The sequence below is a fragment of the Amblyomma maculatum genome, chromosome 3 (genome assembly GCF_055883805.1).
Source record: "Amblyomma maculatum isolate TAMU_Amacu chromosome 3, ASM5588380v1, whole genome shotgun sequence".
Lineage (NCBI taxonomy): Eukaryota > Metazoa > Arthropoda > Arachnida > Ixodida > Ixodidae > Amblyomma > Amblyomma maculatum.
This window is the reverse complement of record NC_139346.1, coordinates 108788373-108812085: the sequence shown is the minus strand read 5'-3', so window position 1 is coordinate 108812085 and position 23713 is coordinate 108788373. Positions and strand designations below refer to the sequence as shown.

The following is a 23713-nucleotide window of genomic DNA, read 5'->3' as shown; positions in this document are numbered from 1 at the left end:
GGCGACCTCGTTTGGCGCGAAAATCGTCGCGTTTCCCGCCTCAGCCGCTGGCCGAGTGCTGTCGTGGCAATCTTCTTCTATCTCCTGGATTTCCATGAAATCTTTTGGTGATGCTTCTGATGCCCTCTCAGTGTTGGGTCGGTTGTCGAGGCAGAGGGTCGTCTCCGTCGCCGTCGTCGCTCGTGACGAGGCCGGAGAGTCCTCGAACGCCCGTTGTCGCGCTAGGCCTAACGAGGCTTAGCTCGCACCCCGCCGCTCGGCAAACGCAAAGTCCGGTAGAAAACCCAAAAATGGGCCCACCTCTTCGAACCCAGACAGAAGTCCTGTCTGGGTTTGAAATACATCATAGGTCTGTGGGAAGGCTAACGGCTGGCACCAAAGGCATAACTACGAAAGAAGCAGTAAATAAAGACATGAGCTAGGCTTCTTTCGAAGTATGCGGAAAGCTCAGAGCAAAATAATTTGGAAAGAATGCTTCAGTAAAATGGACAATAGGTGGGCAGCTAAAGTAATTAAATAATTGTGTCGATAGTGCGTCGACTCACAAGGGTGGAAAAGTACCAGAAAGCGTACCACTAAGCATATAAGAGAGGACGGAGAAATAAAGAAGAGTAAAGGAAGGTTAGAGCAAATAGAAGTTAAAATAGGAATATTTCAATGGAAAAAAGCCGACTCTATGCATATACAGGAAATGGAAAAAAGTTGATTACGAAGGAAGCGCTCTATGACAACTGAAGAGACTGCAGCGTTTTATTTGAAGCCAGGTCAGGATGTCACACGTGCTATGAGTGGTAGATGAATAGAAATAATTCAACGTCTTATACTGGAATGTTGTGGTATCCATCCAGATGTCGATGCAGGCATAGTCACTGTCGCCGAGGCACCTGTGTTTAGAGATAGCAAAGCAACTGTGAATACACCTGCTGTGTAAGTTAGCGAGATGCATTTGGAAGATTGGTGGCTAAGTATCGAGCAGGAGACGCAAGGGAGCTAAATCTGAATAAAAAAGTATTTGAAGTACACATAGTCTACAGAAGTAGTTAAAGGTGACGGGTTGCCTAAAGAATAGCGGTGACGACTACCACCTCCGCCACTCGTTTCAAAGGGAGCGGTCTTAAATTCCATCAATTCACCGACCTATCCATTCATCCCACCCTCCCTTAATCCATCCATCTAGCCACCCACCAATTCGTCCGCCCCTTACTCTCTTGCTCGTCCAGGTGAGCAGGTGAGATCGGATTCTTACACAATAGCCTAAACGCCTCTGGAGGACCCCACAAATTTCATCGCCTAATCCACTATCTGTCCAGAACATATTATAACCTGCATAGACTATATGCTATACAATGTATGGGGGTAGATTTCGCATGATCAAGTTGAATGTGAAGGGAGATAGAACTGCTCCTTGAGCGTGCACCCTCTACAATGACGAAGGCAGCATGAGGTACACGGAAGGAGTTGAGTCATGATGGCTTTAAGGCGCGTTATATCTGGTGGAAGGCATTTAGGAACTACTTTTAGCTGTATAGCAAACTGTGAATTTGCATTTAAGGGTGCTAGCGCGCCACAACACCTGTAATTTGCATGTTGCGCATACCCAGAAATTAAGGGCAGCTCCTGCAAAAAAGTTTTGAATACGTTTTTTTTTTTGCACGAAGCACAACTACGCAGTAACGATCAAAGAATCTACAGATCGCTCCTCAGAATGCTTCGTGCGTTTTACTATTAATTTTCAAATACGCCTCCATGAGATTTTTTTGTGTGTGTCTAGCAGCTTCAATTACTTGAGAGCGCAGGACTTATTTAACAAGCAGGATTCTGATAGGCATCCGAAGCGTAGACCATTTCAATATTATGTTTACACAAGTGTCTTGCAATATTTCATGCCTGCCTAAACAATTTTTAAAAGGCATCCCCTTGTTTTGCGCCCGTAAATTTTATTACTCACTGTGAGCGCTAAACAAACAGTAAAGTAAAAGCTTGCAAGAAATCGGACGCGTACACAATTTTCATCAACATTTTTACGAAGAGTATCATAATACTTCAAAGTTGCCTCCCGATTATTTTCAACACTCAGCCTATAATTTTCTACGCCGGTTTTAATTACTAGCATCGATAGTAGCAAAAACTTTAACAGCAAATTCTTCCGACTCATCAAAAGTTTAGACCTACCCATCAACATATGCATAACAGTGCTTTAAAGCAATTTACGGCTGCCTCACCAAAAAGCGTCGACAGGGAATTGCAGACTTCCTAAGTCAAAGCGCCAGGGTATATTTTCTCTTTCCACTTATCGCGCTGTTCGATCAGAATGGCTGTTTGGGCCAGTTGGTTGATGCTTAGTAAATAAAAAAGACCAGTGCACACAAAGGGGACAAAGGAGCACAAAACGACAGGATGGATGCTGTCGACGTCAGAACAGGGCTGGTTCCCTCGTTGGTAACAGGACTAGCACTCGTCCTGTCGTCTTGCGTTCCTTTGTCCTCGTTTTTGAAGCTGGTCTTTTTATTTGCTATCGCGCTGCCCGTGAACTTATTAATGCGTAAGAAGCACCCAAATCGCCACCATGTAGACCAGTCTAGAAAGGGATAGTGGTCTTTGTCTAATCATCATATACGACTGTCTAAACACCATGCGATCTTCAGTACGCTAGAAGGAACGCGTTTTTACACGGCTATAGTACTTGTCGCGTTTTGTGCTAAAAAGCAGTTTACGAAAAAAATAATATCTTGCATCAAAGCATTTATTTGTGTGTTTGCCGTTTACGTCCACATCTCTCGCGCTGGTTTAAGCATGATTAGCCAACTAACCTGGCACTTATCCCCGGTACAGCAAGCGCAGAGAGGTTGGTGATGGCGCTGGGTACGTTTTCAACACCCAACGCATCTTAGAATGTATTAAAACTTCCGCAGAGACGAAAATACCACTGGCTACATTCGCAGGAGTGTAATCTTTCTGGCAATGCTCGACTCTTCCTGTTAACATGGCCTAGACGAAATTAATCCTGCTGCTATTTCTGTAACAGCTGCACATGGCGTTAACATCAAAATGTTTGCGGCATGCAGGTGTGATTGAATGGCTGGAGACTCGGTTTCTTTGACCTTTTTTGCACGGCAACAAAGCAGATGACAAAAGGCCAAATGTTCCCATATACGAACTCCTCAAAGTGAAACGTTGTTGAGAAACTGCATAAACCTCCTCAATGTCGCTGCATGTTTTAGCTTTATAGATATTCTCTGTGTTCGATTGATTGTAGCCTATTGTACACTGCAAAAAAAAAAAACGAAAACCTCTTTAAAGCCAGATGCCACACTCATAATATGGCACATACCACAAAGCCAGGCGCCATATTAACAGTGTGGAATCTGGCTTGGCTATGTTGGATCAAGCGGCGTTAGATATGCTCGCTATAGCTCCACTCCAGTCATTGGAAGCTTTTACATTGCAGAAGGGCCACATATCTACGAATATACATTATAACTTAGGAGCTCTATGTAAAGAAGAATATTGGAGATCACTGCAGGCGCATATTACTGCTGCCTTTTTTTGTATGCTCCGATCGTTTGCGCTATCATGTGGACGTCACATGCATCACAAAATGGTATAAAATTTGTGAAGGAGCTAATGATGACTGCTGCAATAGCTGCGGCTTGCGCTTGAGCCTAATAGTGTGTTTTAGAAATTAATTTGCAGAACTTTGATGCTACTGCCTGGACATCATACCAGGCAAATCAGTAAGTTCGGTTTCTCGAAAGCAGCTCCAATCTAACCGCTCTCTTGATCTATCTTTTTTACATCAGGCCAAAATACCAAGCTAGATTCGCCACGCATTCGAATTCAACTGCGTACTTGTATGATCACTGAGCCAATCCGGCCTTGTCCAGTTCCGTCTTCTCATATTGTTCTGCTTTGTATAAGCACGTGCCGACGGGGCAAAACACTTGGCAGTGAGCAGCACGCTCGTCGCTCTCTTTGCTGCATCTTACCCAGTAACCACGGCAGGGTGATTGATCCTTTGCTTGTTTATGGGACAACAAAATACTCTGCTCACTACACTGATCAGGCCGGTATAATTCTTTTACTATAATTTGTTTTTCTTCCTTCAATGTACTTCTGGAAAAGGATAGATTTTAGCTGCCAGTAGTCATGACTCGCGATTCTCCAAACACATTCCATACGCCTACTCGGTTATGTCAGTTTCAACCAGAAGAGAACTGATGCATTATGCACGAATAGTCAAAACTTGGGTTCTTCACACTCGCTCCACGCAGACGCATGTTTATCCGGTCTTATCCCAGTCTTATCCGGATTCCTCCCGCTGGCGTGAGCACCGGCATCAGGCCTGACGTGGGATTCAGCGAAGAGTTCGCGCCAATCACAAGCGCGTTCCCGCACGACGACAGCCAGTCAGCGGATGGTTCTGGGGCGCGGCGTCTGGCCCAGCAGGTGTTGATGCGAAGGCGCATCTCAAGCGCCGTCGGTTATTCCACGGGCCTTTGAGTGCGTGGGAAACTCAGCATAGGCAGCGTGGTTGCGAGCGGCGGCTGCACAGGCCTGCTCCGTCGTTTCTTCAAATCATTTGGGATAACCGCCGCCTCTTCATTCGGGGCACCATGAGGCGAGCCTCCAGCTGGAAGCCTGTAGGTACAAGGTCGCATCCGCGCCTACCTCTATTCCTCTTCCATTTGACAGGCGCGGTGGAATGACTGTCACGTGCGTTGCGGCTTATGCTCTCCGTGCTCATCACGTTCTTGAATTGCGCATTTTTTCTCTTTTTTTTCTTCCATATTATCCATATTACCGGTAATGCCGAGGTCGTCTAAAAATGCTGACTAAGGTAGAGTGCAACACTTATGGTGAAAAAGTTTAAAGTATTTGTAGGTGCCGTTGTTTGCGTATTTTACTAGCTAAAATACCAGCAGAATGGTACATGCGCTTGTTGAGGCCTCATGCACACTAACATATTGCATAGGCTCCTTTTTATTTGTTGGGCACTCTTTGACAGAAGAGTATGTAATACCAAAAACTAATAAAACTGCAATCTAGTTTCTATAAATCTCTGTCACCTTCCTAGAAAAGACTAACGTGTATAAAGCACTCTCAAGTGAGCGCTTCCTCTGTAACCTCACCGTCCATGTCCCCTGTTTGAACTCTACGACCGGATGACGGGACAGCGGTTCGTTAAATAGAGGGCTACATTGTATTAGTAACTGAGGGTACTCACGCCATTTTTGAGCCGGTCAACAGCTCTGTAAGTGCTGAGAGACAAAGGAAGACACAAGATGTATTATTCAAACCTGTTTGGAAAGTCCTTTGCTCCGGAAGCCGAAGCTGTTCGTGATGCTACTCGCTCAAACCTGTCACCAGCGCCTAACAAGCACTCTGTAACAAGGCCCAAAGCGCGAAGGAAAAACAGAGCGAAGCATCTTTTATTTGTTACTGGGAGTCTATATTGTAGCCGAAAAGAATATGTGATGGGGCCATCTTCAGAGCATCGAAAGCCGCTCTTTACAGTTACACTGCAAGCCACTCTCCTTATTTTTGTTCTTAGTATTAATCATTTTTTGCCTCTCTATAGGCATTTTGGTGTTTGTTCAGCACCATAAAATGGGCTTATTCCTGAAAAAATCGCCTTTAAACGCTTTCTCGCTCTTCCAGAGCCCGATGGCGTACTCCAAAAAAAGATTCCGGGAATGACCGTCTTTAGACGAGCAGAGGTGCAACTTAACCTCTGCGATAAGCTCCAGAAATCTACATAGATACGCCACAGTTTGGTTACGAAAGTGAATTGGTGGAAGAGACACTCATACTTAATTTTGTAACGTTTCTGGCTCGTAAATTTCTTTATCCAGTTAAAATGGTATCTGATTCACTGAAGTGTGGCGATCTAACGATGATAACATTAATTTTGCTGGAAGCGTTTATTAAAGCTGTATGGTTTAATTAAAGTCAAATTTCGAATGCCACCGAAGTTGCTTCAAAGCAAGAAGAGGGCGGATGAGTTTACGCCAGCTACCTAGTTCTCATTGCGTGATGTCGCAAAGGGCACGTCCTTTACCCTACGCTCTACTATGATCAGTCATTCGAAAAAAAGTGTTTTGATTTTTGAAATGCCATCAAGAGCAGAAGCTCATTTTGCAGCCGTAGTAAAAAAGCAGTGCAATTCGTTTAGCATTAAGACGAAGCGTTGAACAACACAATTGTGGCCAGGATTTTCAGGAGAGAGTCAAGGTTGTAGCCAGTATGTGGCCACGAATATTGGTCTAGCCTTGTACGCTCGATACGAATGTCGTCTGTGGCATGTCTATTACATATGTATGTGTGCACTGATAGCATCGTAGGGCGTCGGTGCGCGAATGCTAAATGAAGCTCACTTCTCTTCGTACCAAATAGTACAATATGCAAGGTTTGGAAGCAGCTGCTTGTTTTCCATAGTGCCTGTTTATAGTGTCGGAATGTAATTTGTCGCCCTAAATGTTAGCAGCGCCGACTCGAGTTCAGAAATTTATTTGGATGCACGCAGCTTCATGCAGTCACAATATATCAGTGCCCTTCCCCTGAGTGGTTCTCTTTAGCTCGCCGGCGCTTTTATTCCCAACATGCCCGCAGAAATGGTTATGTCGGCGCGTCGTTGGCCGATGTTCCAGCGAAACAAAAAGTGGCGGTGTCAGTGATGGCGTAGGCGTACTACCGGCGCTACTGATTGCCGGTGACGCCATCTATCACACTGTCCTCGCCGATGATCTCGCCGTAATCTCTGATTCTGGCTATGGAACCAAAAAGGATTACCAAAAGGGTACTAAAAGGTTCGAAGCCTCAAAATGATGTAAAAAAAGGTATTGTCTATAAAGAGTCACAACACAGCGTGGTCTTTAGCCAGTGCTGCTGCAGAGCGTCATAAAAAGCTACGTTTATGTCATAAGGCTTGTTTTTTCAGAAACGAGCGAAGACAAGATGAGTCCTTCAAAGTAATGCGTATTGCTCTTTTTGCTCTATTTGTTTTGCTCTGCACGAGTACGCAACTTCACAGCAGCGCCGGTGTCGCATTACTTGAAGGAAAGAGGGGAACCTATTTTGTCTGTGCTAGTAAGTGATTAAGAGATTAGAGTAAGACATTATATGAAGGCGATAACTATAGGGTGGATGTTCTAATGGTGGCATAAAGTGTTAAGTTGGTAGTGAGATAGCGCTGAGGATGGGATAGAAAAATTGTGCGTCGTCATGGGAGCGAATCAGGCCTGACGAGGTGAAGACACGATCATATCAGGAAACGAGACGGTCGTGGCAGTGGGGCTTCAAAAGTGGTTGAGAGTTAAGGAAAGAGTGGGCTTTGCAATGGGCGACAAAAAAGTGTTTGGTATGGTTTAAAAAAAGCCAAGCAGTATTTAATTCGGCCTAATGCTTCGTAGCGATTTCAAAACCTCTACTTGCACAACATGGCCTGTCATTTTTTTTTTATTTGGGGTGGAATGTCATCAGCTTGCGCTTGTTTCCCTGCCCAATCTGTTCTTTTCCCGTCTCTTTACGCTCTTTAATTTTTTTCCATACTGAGCTGCGTTGTCCTCAGTTTACAATAATCCCTTTTCATTATCTTCGATGTCTCTGCCACATGAATGAGTCTTTGGATATTTGTGACAATATGTAACGATATAGCTCTTGTATATTTTTGTTTCTATGGATACAGCAAACAGTTACTCGTTATCTGAGGGTATTGGCAAAATGCGCTTCATTTGCCCCTTTGTTCAACGTATTCTCGTACGGGTCGATAAGAGTGAGGCGTTATATCTATACCGGTGGCATTTCATGTGGTACCTCACGACCGTAGCCACTTATTATGAGTGACAAAAGAGAACAATATGAGATAATATTGATAAAGTGGGTAAAAACCTCTTCACGCGAACCGGCATACACAAAGGGTGCAGCGCATAGGAACCATTAAATCCGCCTGCAAAAAGCCTAAACGTGGAGATAAATTGTCATTCTAGATTTTCCAGCGCAGCTCTTCTGCGACCGTTCGGCGGTCGAGCCGGGTCGCTGTTGGTGCCGGTGCGAAAGAAAGTCACAAACCAGGAAAGAGTCGCGAGACAAAGAGAATTCTCAGAAGAGAACTAAGATCGACGCGCTCTGTGCCGCTCACTCGTGGCTCTTCTTTCTAGTGTTCTGTGAAACTCTGGCTTTTGAGAAAAATAAAGAGTAATTTTTAACTGCACACACAAACATGCAAGAATCTTGGAATCTTTCAAATTCTTTGGCTTAATTTATTTATCGCGCAAATACCTAAATATTTGAGCCTAAATTTCGAACTAGGCAGCATCGCAAAACACACTTAAAGGTTTGGCTCCAAACAATAGGCAGACATTATTGGAGGATGGTTTGGTGAGCGCAAGTACACAAGAAGGTCACAGATGATCAATGTATACATAGGATAGTATAGGCGTCACCATTATACCTGACTACGTTTTTCGTCTTCAATACAGCTTCAGCTCTGAGCCGACGCATTTGCTTCAGCGAAACATGATTTGGCATTCCGAGACTCCTGAGGGTACCTGGTGGTAATTAGCTCGAGTCTTTGAGAGGGAGGTTGAATAAGGCAATCGATGTGACCGTAGGAGAGTGGAGTGTGGTGTTTCGACGCTGGCAGGTGTAGGATGCACCTTCTGTGTGAAAAGCAATAAAGCCCCACACGCCAACTCCTGAGATAATTCGCCATATTAGATGTAATTTTAAAATAATAATAAAAATAAATAAGCCTTTTAATAAAACAAAAGGCACAGTAACAGATTCACTCACGCTTTGCGACCACCTCATTTGGGGTACCTGAAGAACGGGAGCACTTTATACTTCGCCTATACCGAAACTCCTCCAGGATTTCATCCCATGTTTGCTGGCTGTGCAGTCAGACGGCGTAACCATTGAGAATGCGTGCTTTGCAATTGAACTGACTCGAGAGAAAACACAGAAAATGCGAAGAGGTTATGTAGCCATATGTCCTGTCGGCAACCTATTGCGCTTCCGAAGTGGTTTCCTTACTTGCTCCAAAACGTAAGTCACAATGCATTGCCAAGGCACGCCTCTGCGCCGTGCCTAGTAAGTTTAAAATCAATAAAAAACATTATTCCCGTTTCAGATCAAAACCTTAGAAGGTGTATGGCCGCTCCAGCCAGAAGTAATGCGATCAGACAGGCTGTCATATACCGGGCAGGCATTCGTGCATTGTGCGAGTGCTCCTTGAGCATGTCTAGAAAATAGTCTGTGTTGCCCGCTAGTAATAATAATTTCCTCATTCGTTTTTCAAGAGAAAGAGAGACACAAGGAATGCAAAAAAACGAAGACAAACTTGGTTCCAGCTCTGCGTTTTGCTTTCTTGCTCGTTCCTCGCAACAGGCGCTGCGTCGGGCTCTCAACAGATATTATTGTCGACACGAATGCTGCCAGACGTATGTTGCTTTCGCATGTCGGTATTGCGTCAAATACTCTTCTTCGCCTAGGCAAGCTCCAGCTCGGAGTCGAAAGCGCTAAGGCGAGAGGGAGAGCCCCTTCTGCGTATAAAAGGGGAAACGAGATAACAAGCTCCAAGCTAAATTTGCGTAAACATGCCGCAGTGCCGCTGTGTATGAAGCAAAGGACACTGGTCGTGTCCGCGAAGCACGACGTGGGCGTAAAAACAAAGACAGAGCTGTGGTATTCACCGAGCGAAAAGCCGATCTGTGGCGCAGGAACACTTAAGTGCAGCGCGCCATGAAGGCCTTGCAGCAGCGACAGTGGCCCCATAGACAGCGTGTAGGAAGCACACCTTCCACTTTCGGTTCTACCAATTCGGACGAGGTACATGCTTGGAGTGCCGCGCTGTAGTTCAAGCATAGAAGCGTTTGTACGAAGCAACCTGTTCGCGCTGATTGTTTAACTAGGCCATTGCTTAGCTCAGCCAGCATGTTTGTTTCGTTCCTGACCGGCACACGGTAAGCATATGATTCAGCGCAGCTGGTATTCGATAATCAATAACCGATTTCAGCGAATGAAAGTAAAGCTGTCTGTGCAAGCTGCTTTTGATATGTCAGGGCATGCTTCCAGAAATATTGCCCTCAAATGAATCGCCTTGTTTACTGTTCAACTACGCCTTGACAGCTTGAGGTGTCGACGCTTTGCCGCCTTCGGGTTTTATGAAGGCCGACAACCTCTATTCGCAGCACAGCTGTCAACTTCGCTGTGCAAAAACACATGCAGCCTACAACATGCACATGGTGAGCCAGCGTTCGGGATTTAAAAGGCTTGGATCGCATGAGTTTGAGTGTCCAAAACAAATTACAGGATTGTACCTAGCTTCGCTTAGGAGAATAATGGCGAAAGCTTTTTCTCGTTCTTCTCTTGCGCTTCTTCCGTCCACCTCTTCTCTTTTACCTCTGTCTTGCAGAATGTGTACATGTCATAATATCATTTCTTTGCAAATTGCGTGCACATCATCATACGTACAAAACATGTGAGAGGCAGATTCAGCTAACTGCAAATAAGCTGGCGTCATGGGCAGATAAAAATGGTTTCAGGTTTTCCGTGCAAACGTCTGTGGCTGTTCTCTTTTCTGTTAGACGAAGACTGCACTTTGACCCCACCATCTACCCAAACCAAATCAGACTACCAGAAAAACACGAACACAAATTTCTAGGTTTAACTTTCGATAGGAAGCTCTCTTTCCTTCCTCACATAAACATCTTGAAAAAAAAAGCTTCCAAATCTCTCAATATACTCAAAGTCCTCTCACGCAAACACTGGGTGTCTGGCCGTACTTGCCTTTTGCACATCCACCGCTTAGGCATTCGCTCTTGCCTAGACTATGGCTGTATTTTATACGGGCCTGCAAGACCTTCATATTTGAAGCACTTGGACCCTGTACATAATTCCGGTTTGTGTCTTTCTACTGGCGCTTATAGGACATCACCTATCGCACGTCTTTATTTAGACACAAACGAACCTTCCATAGAACTATGCTCACATTTTCATATAATCTGAAAATGCGCTTCCCACCAAAATATATGTGCTACCCCATTGTTACTAAATGTGCCTCCAGAGTATTGTCCAAAAATAGGCCTCAGTCAATAAAACCCTTGTTACTTCAATTTGAAGATAAAGACGAAAAATTAGGAATGCTAAATTCCCTCCTTAAATTCACTGCCACAATTCACAGGTGAATGTTATGCTCTGGCAGTGGCTGTAAGAAAAGTAGTCAAAGAGAACATTACAAACAGCATTTTATACACAAACTCCTTAAGTGTTCTCACAGCCCTTCACTACAAAAATGCAGTAGCACCACTGCTCGGGGAAATCATACACAACATATCAACAGCCTCTGCTCGAGGACATAAAATAACGTTTAGTGAGGCCCCGAGTCATGTCGGCATTGAAGGCAATGAGAGAGCAGAGTTTTGCGCTACCCACGCCCATGAAAAACGAATAAAGAACATAGATATGACATACAGAGACTGCATGATGCTAGTGCACAACAAACTAAAGGACGAGTGGCAGTCAAACATGGAGTAGGGAGGTAAATAATAAACTGCAGTTGATGAAGCCATATAATTAGGGGAATGGAAATCATGTCGCCATCAAGAGCGTTTTATAGAAGTGATTTTATGCCGTCTCCGCATTAGCCCCACACACATGACACACAACTTTTTGTTGATAAAAGAAAACAAACCTCTGTGTGAAGAATGCGGACAGGAACTCACCGTAAACCACATTGTACTTTCATGCACAAGATTTGAAATGCTAAGGAAAAAGTATTTTACTCCGTTTTACGATGAACACATTCCTTTCAATCCAGCTTGGATTTCGGTGAAAGCAGACTTGTCGATCTATCATGTGTTTTAGCTTTTTAAAGGAAGCAAATGTTTTACGGTAACTGTAAAATGAATAGTGTACGCCACTTAACCTTGTGCTTAGCGCATGATAGCCTGAGCTGCTTATGCGCCATTAAACCCAACACAACACATCTTTCTTTCTTTGGTTTCGCTTTCGGTGACATCGTCATCTTAAATTGCACTCCTCTACACGCGGGAATGAAGGCCTAATTACCTGAAAGAGGAAATTATTTAGAGGTTAGAACCTATTGCGACGTCCTGGCAGAATAAATTATGTCGGCATCAGAACCTATTGGGACGTCTCGCGGTCACATCTCTCTCAATCTTTAAGAATTTTGTGGACGCATCTCGTGAATACATCTCGCGAACATATCTCACGGATGTGAAATTTTCACTATGGTCCCAGAGAGGCCGGGGAGCATATGCGATAGAAAAATAAAGCAGAACAAAGAACGATAGAAGCGGGAGAGAAGGCGAATGGGATTTCTTCATAAGAGTGACGAGCGTAGAAGTCACGGTAAAGTGCAGGCCTTGGCGACTAAGGTAAAGATCAGGAGGTGAACGTTTCACGCGATTGATCGGCTTAAACCTCACAGCCACTGCGATGACTTCAGGCAGTCAATTGAAACGGCCGGGTGAGATATGATTGGTCGGCGGGAGGAGTAATATATTTAAAACACGTGACGTACGTGTCAGAATCAATGCAAGCATGGTCAGGTGACAGAAGCGCCACTTCGGGAAGAAATGGGAGGAGCGGACATTTAAATTTCATGTTTAAGGATGGGATGCGATAGTGGTATTAGCTGAGCCGTTAGCGGATAATCTTGCCGGTCTTTCAGCGCACGTATCAACTTTGCTGCTGGCTTAATCACTATAATCTCGTAATGTGTGTTGCTATTATATGTCGATCATATTCATTACATAGACTAGTAAGCTAACCATTCATGGGAAAGGCCGCCCGATATAGATGCCTATGAAGCCCATCTTTAACAGAGCTGTACGGACATGTGTGCGTGTCATAAGATAAGCGTGTCTTACTCATCGGGCAACGTTTTGCAACCTTCAATTCTTATCTCACTCACACATCCTTAAACAGAAGCCCGAATTTACAGCTCCTGCCTTATAGTCTCGTCACAGTATGGTCTCGTGCTACTGCCATTATATCGCCTCGCGATGTCGCACAACCGTATGAGCAGTCAGTAACCAGCCATGTAACCTTCTAACTAGCATCTGCTAAAGTACTGCCCGTGATGTTTCGCTCACAAAGCTGACAACGATGTATTTTCTGCACCGCGGAGCTTCTAAGGCTATGACGTTAACATTGTCCAGTATTAGAGTGGGTTCCTTCGCGGAAGCTTTGTAGGAAAGGAATAGGAAGGAAATGGAGATAGTAGAGGATGGATAGGGATGACAAGAGAAGACGGCGAAGGGCGCATTGGCCGAGAGGAAAATGGGGCGCTGGGGTGAAGAGACTACAAAGAGCTGAGCGCGCAGTCCAGAGAGAGGTAGATAGCGCAGGACAAGGAAGCACGCAACGGCTGCTTCGCTGCACCTCTCTGGACACCATGCGAAGCACACAGTGAAGGTAGAAAAAATAATGAGTAGGCACAAGACCTCTTTCTGGTGCCTACAAGCTCACAGCCGCTTATCTACACTACCAAATGCAAGTATTACAAAATCCAGCGAACAAGACATCTACCACTCCAAGAAACCCTCAATAGGGCTGACGCCATCGTGTGCCGTCAGCTCCAGGACTTCACTTACCTCCCTCTTTTTCAAAAGTGCCTTTTCTTCTATTCCGAATGCACCGAATGCTGTCCTCGAGGCAACAATTCAGATACAAACCTCTATCGCTGTTTCTGCGAGGGCTCGCAAACACTAGGGAACCAGACACGCATCTCCCACATTTCTTTATCCTCCTTGGAGGCTCCCTTGTCTAGCTTGGACTACCCGGCAAACCAGCAACAGCTGATCGTGCCAGAATGGAGGATTTCGTCAGCCTTCAAGGTCCTGGATTGAGGACTCCGTCTGTAATGAATTGCCGTTACTAAGTCTTTCGTTTGGAGCTCAATATTTTCCACTAATCCTATTGCTGCTACTAAATTATCCGGCATGCCGCTTTCCAACCTATTTACGTGGGTAACACATGCTGATATAGTGTTCTGTACAAAAAAATGCTAATACATATAGGCCTTATAGTTATCATTAATCACCTGCGAAATTTCTGCCGCCTTTTTAAATTAAGTATTTCGAGTTATGGTATCTTAGAGTAATGGTAGTGTAATGGACTGAGATCAAGCTATGTCCCAACTAAAACTCCAACCAACACCTTGAGGGTGCTGATTCATGCATAGCGAGACTTTCCTTAAATTCACATGGACCGATGTCTTTTGGAAGGATAAACTATGCCTGCGATGGTGCCGTCATCTCTTAATCTTCGACAGTAACATAGTTCCACCGCTCACAAAAGGCTTCTCAAAATCGCACAAAAAGACAGATTATGTGCCCGTTTCACGCGCCAGACGGAGTTCTCTGCCTCTTGCATGTGAATCAGAGCAGACACTGCCAATAAACCACACGCTACCCCGTCTGCTCAAACTATTCACGCCGTGCACCTTGTATATCTCAGCACTGTGAACTCAACTCACTATAATGCTCAGTCCTCAGCTTTAGGCTAAGCTTCCTCATTTTTTCTTGAGCTCAATCATTGCCTTTCCTGCAGTGCCGAACCTCAAGCTCAAGTTATATTGCCGCGGTTAATCTGCGCAATGGTGTCCGAGTTAAAACTTTCCAATTTGTAATCAGTGGCAGCCACACTCATGTGCATAAGCTCCGTTTACCAGGAACACCAACTAATGTTTCTTTCCTTTCATGCGACTTCGTCCGTCAGAGCAATCGCGAATATCTTACTATACGTAAACACTTGTACCGAGTGTAACAGACTGCTTTGGAAACGCACAACAAACCTTCCACTGAGACGGCTCTACAAAAGCGCAGCCTGAAATAGAAACTTTTCCGCTTTCGTTACAACAAACTTACTCCATCAGACCTTTCATTCAATTCAGCGATGTCCAAGTGATGTCCCGGCAGCGCACGACTGCTAACCGCCGTAAAACTGCCGCCTGGCATAGACGTCAAAACATGACTCGAAAATTTGAAAACTGTTCGTCCATATGCCAAACTTGTGCGCAATATCTGCTTTGATCAAGAGCATCATCTTCCTGGTGATCATTTCTCTACTGTCTGTCCGAGCTGGACGCAAGACGCCAAAAACAAGACAAGCGATAAATTTGGATTTTAGACTATTTAGCGTGCAAGCAGCTTTTTATGATGTGCCTGATACGGGCTTTGCGCATAGAGGACGGCTTAAACAAGAGCCATTAACCAGTGCACGTATCTTTCATTGAGGTCTGAAAAGAAATGCAATTTCAAAACGGCAAAACATGGTATAAACTGTGAGAGTACAGGTTTGGCGTAACTTATATTGGTGAATTGTATATACAACTGCTGTTGTTGCTGTCTTCTTACCGTTGGCTCCTAGAAACATGTTTGTATTAGGACCGTGATGTATGTTGGGTACGTTGGAGGGACGCGACACGGACATAAATCACAATTTTAACCACGCCACACGAACGTTCAGGTGCGACCTAGAGGCAGCGTTCGGAATTCAAAGGTACTTGAAGGCCGTATTTTAGTCTCAGCCTTGCATCTTAGCAGCCTAGCTGGAGTTGGCAACGCCTACCAGTTTAGCGACGCAGCAAATGGTGAACCAGTGAAACCCCGCGCAGGAGCGCTTACGCGCTGAAAGACGCAAAAACGAAAACGACGCGTTTTATTTTTCTTGTTTCTACCCAGGAGCTACCGGAAAGCGGCGACTTGTCCAAGCTGCCTCCTGCCAACGGCCGTTTATCTGTCGTGGACGGCTCCGGCAATGTCGACACAGTTGACAAGCTTGGCGAAGACGCCGGCAAGAAGCGCAAGAAGATGCCAGCACCGGACGGTTGCTTCAGCTGGATGGTGGCCATCGTGTGCTTCCTGACCAACATGATCTCTTCGGGATACGGCCGCTGCCTGGGCCTTTTCTTCAACTCCATAATGTCCACCTTTGGGGTATCCCGAGGGGAGGCCTCCCTGCCCCTCTCCATTTACGGAGGCTTCTTCAACCTCTCCGGTGAGTGCGTCATCTGCGGCTACCCGGTGGTAAATAATGACTGAAAGGTCATATCGTTACGCATTGTGGCACAAGCATGCGACATATGCGGCATTAGTGCTCCATCGCCGCTAATGCCCATATTGTTGGCGCACGTTGCATGCTGACTTCAGGGATTTTTTACACACCATAGACTTTTCCGACGTTTCCAACACTCATTCAAATTCCCTACAAATTATCAATGGAGCTGATGTGCCTATGGCGGAAACGAACGCAACGGGAAGCTCACGCTCCTATTTAATGTTTCTAACTACTCATACCTGCGGCACAAACATTTCGCATCACTAAAGCACTGCAATTCGCATTCTCATTAAAGTAAACATCCGTACGGTGAAAATATATATATACATATATATTTTCACGCCGTATTAAGGAATAAAAACAATTTGTTGTGGTTTAACTCTGGTTAACCCTAGTTGTATTTCAATAGCAACGGCGGAAGCTTCTTTCAGCATATACCGACTTCTTTCACCTACGTGGCCACCTTAAATCGACACGTTCGTAGAGAAAGAAAGGAAACATTTGCCGAAAATCTAGCTCCGCTCTTAAGCGTATGACGCGATAGCCTTTCACACACGCACACAACGATGCTTTTTTTTCATTTTCTATTGTACTATTTTTTATTCGTTATAAATTTCAATGTGAAAGCCTTTATAGACACAAGGGTGTGCGCAGAAAGTCCGTCCGCAGAGGTTTTTGCACCGCCCCTGTCGAAGAATGGCGTGATTAATCGTTAAAATAACGATTGTTTAATATAGAGGGTAAACACATCTCTCTTAGTGCAAACTTGGGTTAGTATGGATAATACGTTATTATTTAGAGTCAAAAATTCAACTTGAAGTCAAAATAGCCATGGACGTCGATATCGTGTGCATACGCAAAAAGAGCCACGGATGTCGAAATTTTTAAAAATACGTCACAATTGCGCAGACAAAACGCTCGAAAACGTTACAAAGCTATAGTGTCAAGACCTCGTCATTGAATAATCGAAAACTGTCTTGAGTGAAAGAAGAAAAAGTAGTAAAAGTGAAAACAAAGAGTAAATGCAGTAAAAACCAGAAAAACAATCAAACGAGAAAAAGTTTAATATAAAAAAGGCAGTAAGAGCCGAAAAAGAGAGAATGGAGCAAGAAAAAAGGAGGAAACACGAATCAAATGAGTTAAAAAACGGCAAATGAGTAGAAAGAGTCGCAGGAAACGCTGTCGCCTTTTCGGACTAAGACAGATCTAAGTACCTCCAATGTGGCTTTTGAAAGCTTGCCGGGCGATGACGCCACCGATAAGCTTGGATGCCGATACTCTTTGAAACAATTATTATTATTATTATTATTATTATTATTATTATTATTATTATTATTATTATTATTATTATTATTATTATTATTATTATTATTATTATTATTATTATTATTATTATTATTAGGAGTACTAGGAGGGTTCAGCGGAACGCGCTCTTTGCGTTGGATGCAACGCCGGGGTGCACTCAGCCTAAACTTTCAGATCTTTACTGATGTACGGCGAACGACCAACGGACGTTTCCTTCCGAGGTTCGGACGTGCGACGGAATATGTTTAAGTTTGACATAGGTACCGCGGACATCCGTCGGACTATCAATTGTGACCCCGGATCGCATACCACAAACGTCCCATGGACACCCGGAGGCGGAAATTCGAACTTTTCCGTGAATGTCCTCGTAGGGGCCCTTATCATGGTGTAAAAATTTGCCTATAACAATCGTGTAAGGCTGAGCAAGCATGTATCACAGAAAGTTCAGCTAAAGAGTAGTTCTCATTCCCTTTGTCTTGCAGAGTAAACAGAATATGCAACAGGTGTTTGTGTTTTCTGTTGTCTGCTTTACTTTCAATAATACAACAAAGAACTATAGAGCAGTGTTCAATAAAAATGTTCATCTAAGACGCACATATGCTAGCTCAGCTTTACACGAACGCAACGTCTCTGCAAATATCAGTTCAGTTCAGTCGTTCAGTCGTGTCTGACTTTTCGTGACCCTATGGACCATGTCACGCCACGCTTTCCGGTCTCTCACTATCTTCCTAACATTACATAACTTCATTTGAGGTGCCTCGAGGATGCCATCTAACCATCGCGTTCGCTGCCTACCCCTTCTCCGGTGACCCGCAACCTTTCCCAACATCAAAGTTTTCTCCAGCGACTCCTCTCTTCTCATCAGATGACCAAAGTAGCTGAGCTTTAACTTTAGAATTTGACCCTCCAATGAGCAGTCAGGGTTTATGGTCGACAATATCGACTGATTTGACCTTCTAGCAGTCCAAGGAACTCTCAAGAGTTTTCGCCAGCACCACAATTCAAACGCGTCAATTCTTCGGCGGTCAGCCTTTTTCACAGTCCAACTCTCGCATCCATACATCACAACTGGAAAGACCATAGCACGAGTTATACGGATCTTGGTTGGCAGACTAATGTCTCTGCTCTTTACTAGGCGGTCAAGGCTAACCATTGCTCTCTTTCCCAGAAGCAGGCGTCTCCTAATTTCATGGCTGCAGTCTCCTTCCGAGGTAATCTTGGAGCCCAAGAAGAGAAAATCTGTCACAGCTTCCACTTCTTGTCCATTGATGCTCCAGGACTTGATAGGGCAAGACGCCATGATCTTTGTCTTTTTAATGTTCAGTTTAAGCCTAAACTTCTCACTCTCTTCTTGTACGCGCATCAGAAGTCTCTTGAGTTCCACTTCACTTTCTGCCATTAAAGTGGTATCATCCGCATATCTAAGGTTGTTGATACGTTTTCCAGCAATCTTCACTCCAGCTGAAGACTCGTCCAGACCGGCCTTCCTCATGATGCACTCTGCATATAAGTTAAATAGGCAGGGCGACAGTATGCAGCCTTGCCTCACTCCTTTCTCGATCGGAAACCAATCAGTAAGACCATGCCCAGTTCTGACTGTGGCCTCTTGTCCTTCATTCAGGTTCCTGAGGAGACAGATGAAGTGAATTGGAAGACCCATCTCTTGGAGAGCTTGCCACAATCTGCTGTGATCTACGCAGTCAAACGCTTTCGCATAATCAATAAAGCAGTAGATGGGTTTCTGGAACTCTCTTGCTTGTTCCATGATTCAGCGAATGTTGGCAATCTGGTCTCTAGTTCCTCTGCCCTTGCGAAACCCAGCTTGCACGTCCGGAAGCTCCCGATCCACATACTGCTGCAGCCTACCTTGGAGGATTTTCAACATCACATTGCTAGCATGCGAAATAAGCGCGATCGTGCGGTAGTTGGAACAATCTTTGGCACTGCCTTTTTTTGAAATGGGGATGTAAACTGACCTCCTCCAATCCTGTGGCCACTGCAGGGTTGTACAAATCTTCTGACATAATGTATGCAGAATGTTAACAGCGTCATGGTTGCGGTTTTGAAGCAACTCAGCTGGAATGCCATCAATTCCGCCAGCTTTATTCTTAGCAAGACTGGCTAAGGCCCATTCAACCTCACTCTTCAGGATGCCCGGCTGGAGATCAGTAATCACAACCGTCTTATGTTGGGTTTGCACATTCGGGTCCTTGTACAGTTCTTCTGTGTATTCCTGCCACCTCTTCTTTATCTCTGAGGCTTCAGTGAGGTCCTTGCCTCGTTTGTTCTTTATCACGCCCAGCTTAGCACAGAAGCGTCCTTTGATATCTTTGATTGTCTTATACAGAGCTCTTGTGTTCCTTAATTGGCTGTTGTCCTCAACTGCTTGACACTGTATGTTCAGGAAGACCTCCTTATCTCCCCTTGCTCTGCAAATATACGAAGTGCAAAAAGATACCAGCATGCATGGTTGTAAAAGAAGCATTTTTATTCTTTTAGGCCTTATTGTAAAAATTGCATTAGCAGTTTGAACTAAAAAATGTGCATGTTAAGCCTGAATGCAAGAATATACAGAAAGACATGGTAAAAAGCTGGCTATCTGAAGTATTAAGAACCTGCTTGAATAAATTTAAAAACAAACTAGGCCGTGACACCTTTTCTCTTACAAGAAGGAGGAGGAAAAGGTATTTTTTGAAACCTAATTATTGGGAGCTTATGAGGAGATGATCGTGTCGTCTGCAGGCGTCCTCCTCAGTCCGGGATGCCGGGAGCCGCTACTTTCCTGCGTAGTCTCTCTATAAGCTGTTGCAGGTCTTGCAGGTCTAAGCTGTACAAGGCAGGCTGGGCTCCTTCTGCAAAAGAAGGGAGAATAAAAATCAAATTATTTGTGCTGAACTTTGATTATATCATGACAACTACCAGTTTCCCTAAATTGCTTTTTTTTTTCAGATGGCACTACGCAATTGAATCTCCATTCAGAATGGTCATATAAATAACTGCGGCAAAACACACGCAGAATACCAAACGATACATGCATAGCTTGACTTGAGCATGGCGTTAGGTATTTTAATGTTTTTTATATTGTCTTTTTAAATATGCGTCTCTGACCAAACACACCATATTAAAATGTTTGTTGCTATGAGCCCTCAGCAATGGCCAATACGTGGAATGCACATGCAAAGGAACTAACCATAAATGATACTGTACAGGGTCACCCGCTTCCAGCTATAGCACGGTCACTGCTTTCAAAGCAACATTGCATGCTATCCAGGCGCATATGAATCAAAGCGACACATGCGCGGAGGGAACCGGAGATGGTGCTTCGCATTGCATGTCACTTAGCTTCATTTCATAGCCAGGCCAAACGCAATGATGTTTTGAAAGCAGTGACAGTGTTATAGCTAGAAGTGGATGACCGCGTACATTATCATGAAGCACAGTGACATCATTGTAGTATTACACAGGCATGCATTGGTGGCAGAAATCTGAATTTCAAGTAGTTAACAGGCAAATTTCTAAAGTCATCCTTACAGCTCTAGACAGAATAATATCATATACAATGGTCGCCTTTTTATTCTGTAAACTACAGAATATTTCGCTGGTTTCCATGTACCCTCCACGTAGACGCTCTCGAGGCATGCCATGGACATATCGACCTCAACATGTAGGCTAGCAGGAAAGCGTCTCCATAAAGCAGCTGTGAGGAAGTAACTTATGTTATTTTCACTGATTAATAGGCAAGCAGCCGCACCAGAGTAAAGATGGAGATTCAAAATGTCACTAAAGACCAATGTTGAAGAATGCCCGGGGCGGTAATTGTGCAGTTTTCATGCTTCATGCAGTTTTCAGAGCCAACATAAACTATATTTGTTTACCAGCAGCTCTGGATGTGAAATTGCAGTGGCACTGCTTACAGCGACATGAAACACAAAAAGAAAGCCGGCAACCATAAGCACCTGATCTATTACTGGCAGCGTGCAGTATTAGTGTCAGATAGTTACTAGCATATAGTTGCATATTTTGGCAACCAGCTACTAGTGCATGCCATGAATTGTTTAACGACGCCCTACAAATCAGAAAAAAATATGGTCTGTATGGATGCTACTAGCTGTTGACAAGAAACACTGTAAATTCAGGGCCAGATTTAAGGGGAGGATAGTGGGGGCCTCCTGAACCGTTCCTGTACAAGGACGACATACAAGTTTTGGCCCTATGTACAAGCTATTACTCGGGTAGGAGTTTAGTAATGAGAAGTTTATAAAAGACACGAGTGCTTTGACACATGAAAAATGAGACCGTAGCAAAAGAGACAGGAAAGACAGAGCAGCTCCTGGTCCCTCTACGCAATAAGCTACTTTGCCTCGATGCGCGTCTACGCACTGTAGCGTAGAGGCAGATAACGTGAAGCGGCAGCTCCTGGTACCTTTGCACATAAGCCCCTTTGCTTCGATGCGTGACTGCGCACCGTACCAGACATGGCAGAGCAGCTCCTGGTTCCTCTACGTACAAGCCACTTTGCTTCGATGCATGTCTGGGCACGGTAGTAAAGAGGCAGATGACGTGCCACAGCAGGTAATAGTCCCTCTACGCATAAGCCTCTTTGCCTCGATGTGCGTCTACGCACTGGAACGAAGAGGCAGACGACATGAAGGTGCTGATCCTAGTCCCTATACGCACAAGCCAGTTAGCCTCAATGCACGGCGGCGCACCGTAGTAAATAGGCAGAGGATGTGAAGCAGCAGCTCCTGGTACCTCTACACATAAGCCATTTTGCTTTGATGCACGGCTGCGACAGATGCAGTGGCATTTCGCAAAGCGCATGCCACGCACACGCATATTCAAGCTAAGAGTGGGCAACCATGTAAACTTAAAACACTAACTATTTACTTCAAAGAACAATGGCAAAAAGTAACATGGTGGACAATATAAAAAAATTGCTCTATAAGGATTGTTTAGGGCGATGCTGCATCCTACATGTAAGCAAGCTATACACATTATTGTTCAAGGGAAGTCCCATATATTTAAAATTGTATGATGCTTAAAGAACTTTAAAACTGACAATAATGATTCCATATCAGTAATATATATAATGATGCAATACTCAGATTTCGTTATTTAAAAGAATTAAGAATGTAAAAGAATTTCGGTTTTTTACTACGAGTCACATTTTAGCCAATAAAACTTTTACCCACATGCTCACGGTGTGGCTTTATATTGGCCCAAGAAATCGGCTACTGCAAACGATATCTGAAACCTTTTAATGGCGCCATACGTTAGCCCTAAAAGAGAAAGGCGTTGCCATAAACAAATGTAACACACACACACTTTCACAACGAACTAAAAGCACCAGCTGCATGCACAGCAGTCTGTAGGCTGACTAGATACAGATTTTTGCTGTAGTAACCCAAGTTATCCTTCAATTAGAAATGCATTGTCACGCAAAAATGAAAAAAAAAACACATTAACAGCACACTAAAGGCACCAACTGTACAACTGCTTATAGGATTACCAGATATAGGCTTTGCTGTAGCGCGTATCATATCAAGGCTATCAGAAGCCTTCTATGTGAGCATGATGTTATAGATTCAGTTTTTGGCTATTGCTGTATTACCAAGCAAGGGTTTAAAACTACTTTAATATCATAATTTAACAGCATGATAAGAGCTTCCAGTGTGAGACCTAAGCTCACTATCTTCCACTATAAGCTACTAAATGGCTCTGGAGCAGCTTTGACATTATCACGCTATCACTAATGCAGTTTTTAGAAGCCTCTGAATACATGTCAATAACAATTTTGTTTCCTTCTTCAAATTTGCTTGGTTCACATGTTTTTTAGAACATGTGGCTTGCATGTCCTGCCAGTACGCCTATTTCAAATAACACAAGGCGCTGCAGTCAGCAAAGCTCCTCGCCCAACTTTTTCACGGTGGCGGTGTGCCAGATTTGTGCCAAAATAGCTCAGAACAACGGGTCAAGAAAACGAAAAGCGCTGTTTCTATTTGTTCGTTCTTTCAATTGTATTTTTAGTGCTTGTCGCTTTTTTGTCCAGCTGTTCTGCGCTGTTCGGTCACATATGCCCAATGTGTTGTCCTGGTTTGAGCTGAAGGAGAGCACTAAACGTATACCGTTATCTAGCAGCCTGCGTAGGGCACACAGCCATTTCTTCTGTGAACTGTAGTTGCAGTGAAGCTCAAGAGAGAAAGATCAGCGGCTGGGCATTAAAAAAACAGCCCTCGCGACGTTGCCACAAGTGTAGGCAAGTTGCCAGTATACCCGAGTACAAAAGTTCTGCCCCGTAGTTTTTAAAACCCTGACCACTGCGCAT

At 44.3% G+C, this 23713-nt stretch overlaps 2 protein-coding genes across 6 annotated transcripts in view; one reads left to right on the top strand and one right to left on the bottom strand.

Annotated features, from left to right (window-relative positions):
- The first annotated feature begins 4415 nt into the window (after window positions 1-4415).
- LOC146195533 (uncharacterized) overlaps window positions 4416-23713 on the top strand; it is a 52446-nt gene continuing 33148 nt past the window's right edge. The window contains exons 1-2 of the mRNA XM_084597857.1: window positions 4416-4640; window positions 15708-16023. Of these exons, the coding sequence (XP_084453983.1) occupies window positions 4614-4640; window positions 15708-16023 (343 nt within the window). The 5' untranslated portion in view covers window positions 4416-4613. The remainder of the gene's footprint in view (window positions 4641-15707; window positions 16024-23713) is intronic.
- LOC146195532 (uncharacterized) overlaps window positions 19859-23713 on the bottom strand; it is a 113853-nt gene continuing 109998 nt past the window's right edge. For 3 of the 5 annotated variants that reach the window (XR_014706030.1, XR_014706029.1, XM_084597863.1), the window contains one exon: window positions 19859-20240. Coding sequence is in view for 1 of the 5 variants with exons in the window: in XM_084597863.1 (XP_084453989.1) it covers window positions 20102-20240 (139 nt within the window). In the remaining 4 variants the exon portion in view is untranslated. Of the gene's footprint in view, window positions 20241-22580; window positions 22668-23713 lie in introns of all 5 variants that reach the window. The other 2 variants (XR_014706028.1, XR_014706031.1) reach the window with 1 other exon arrangement.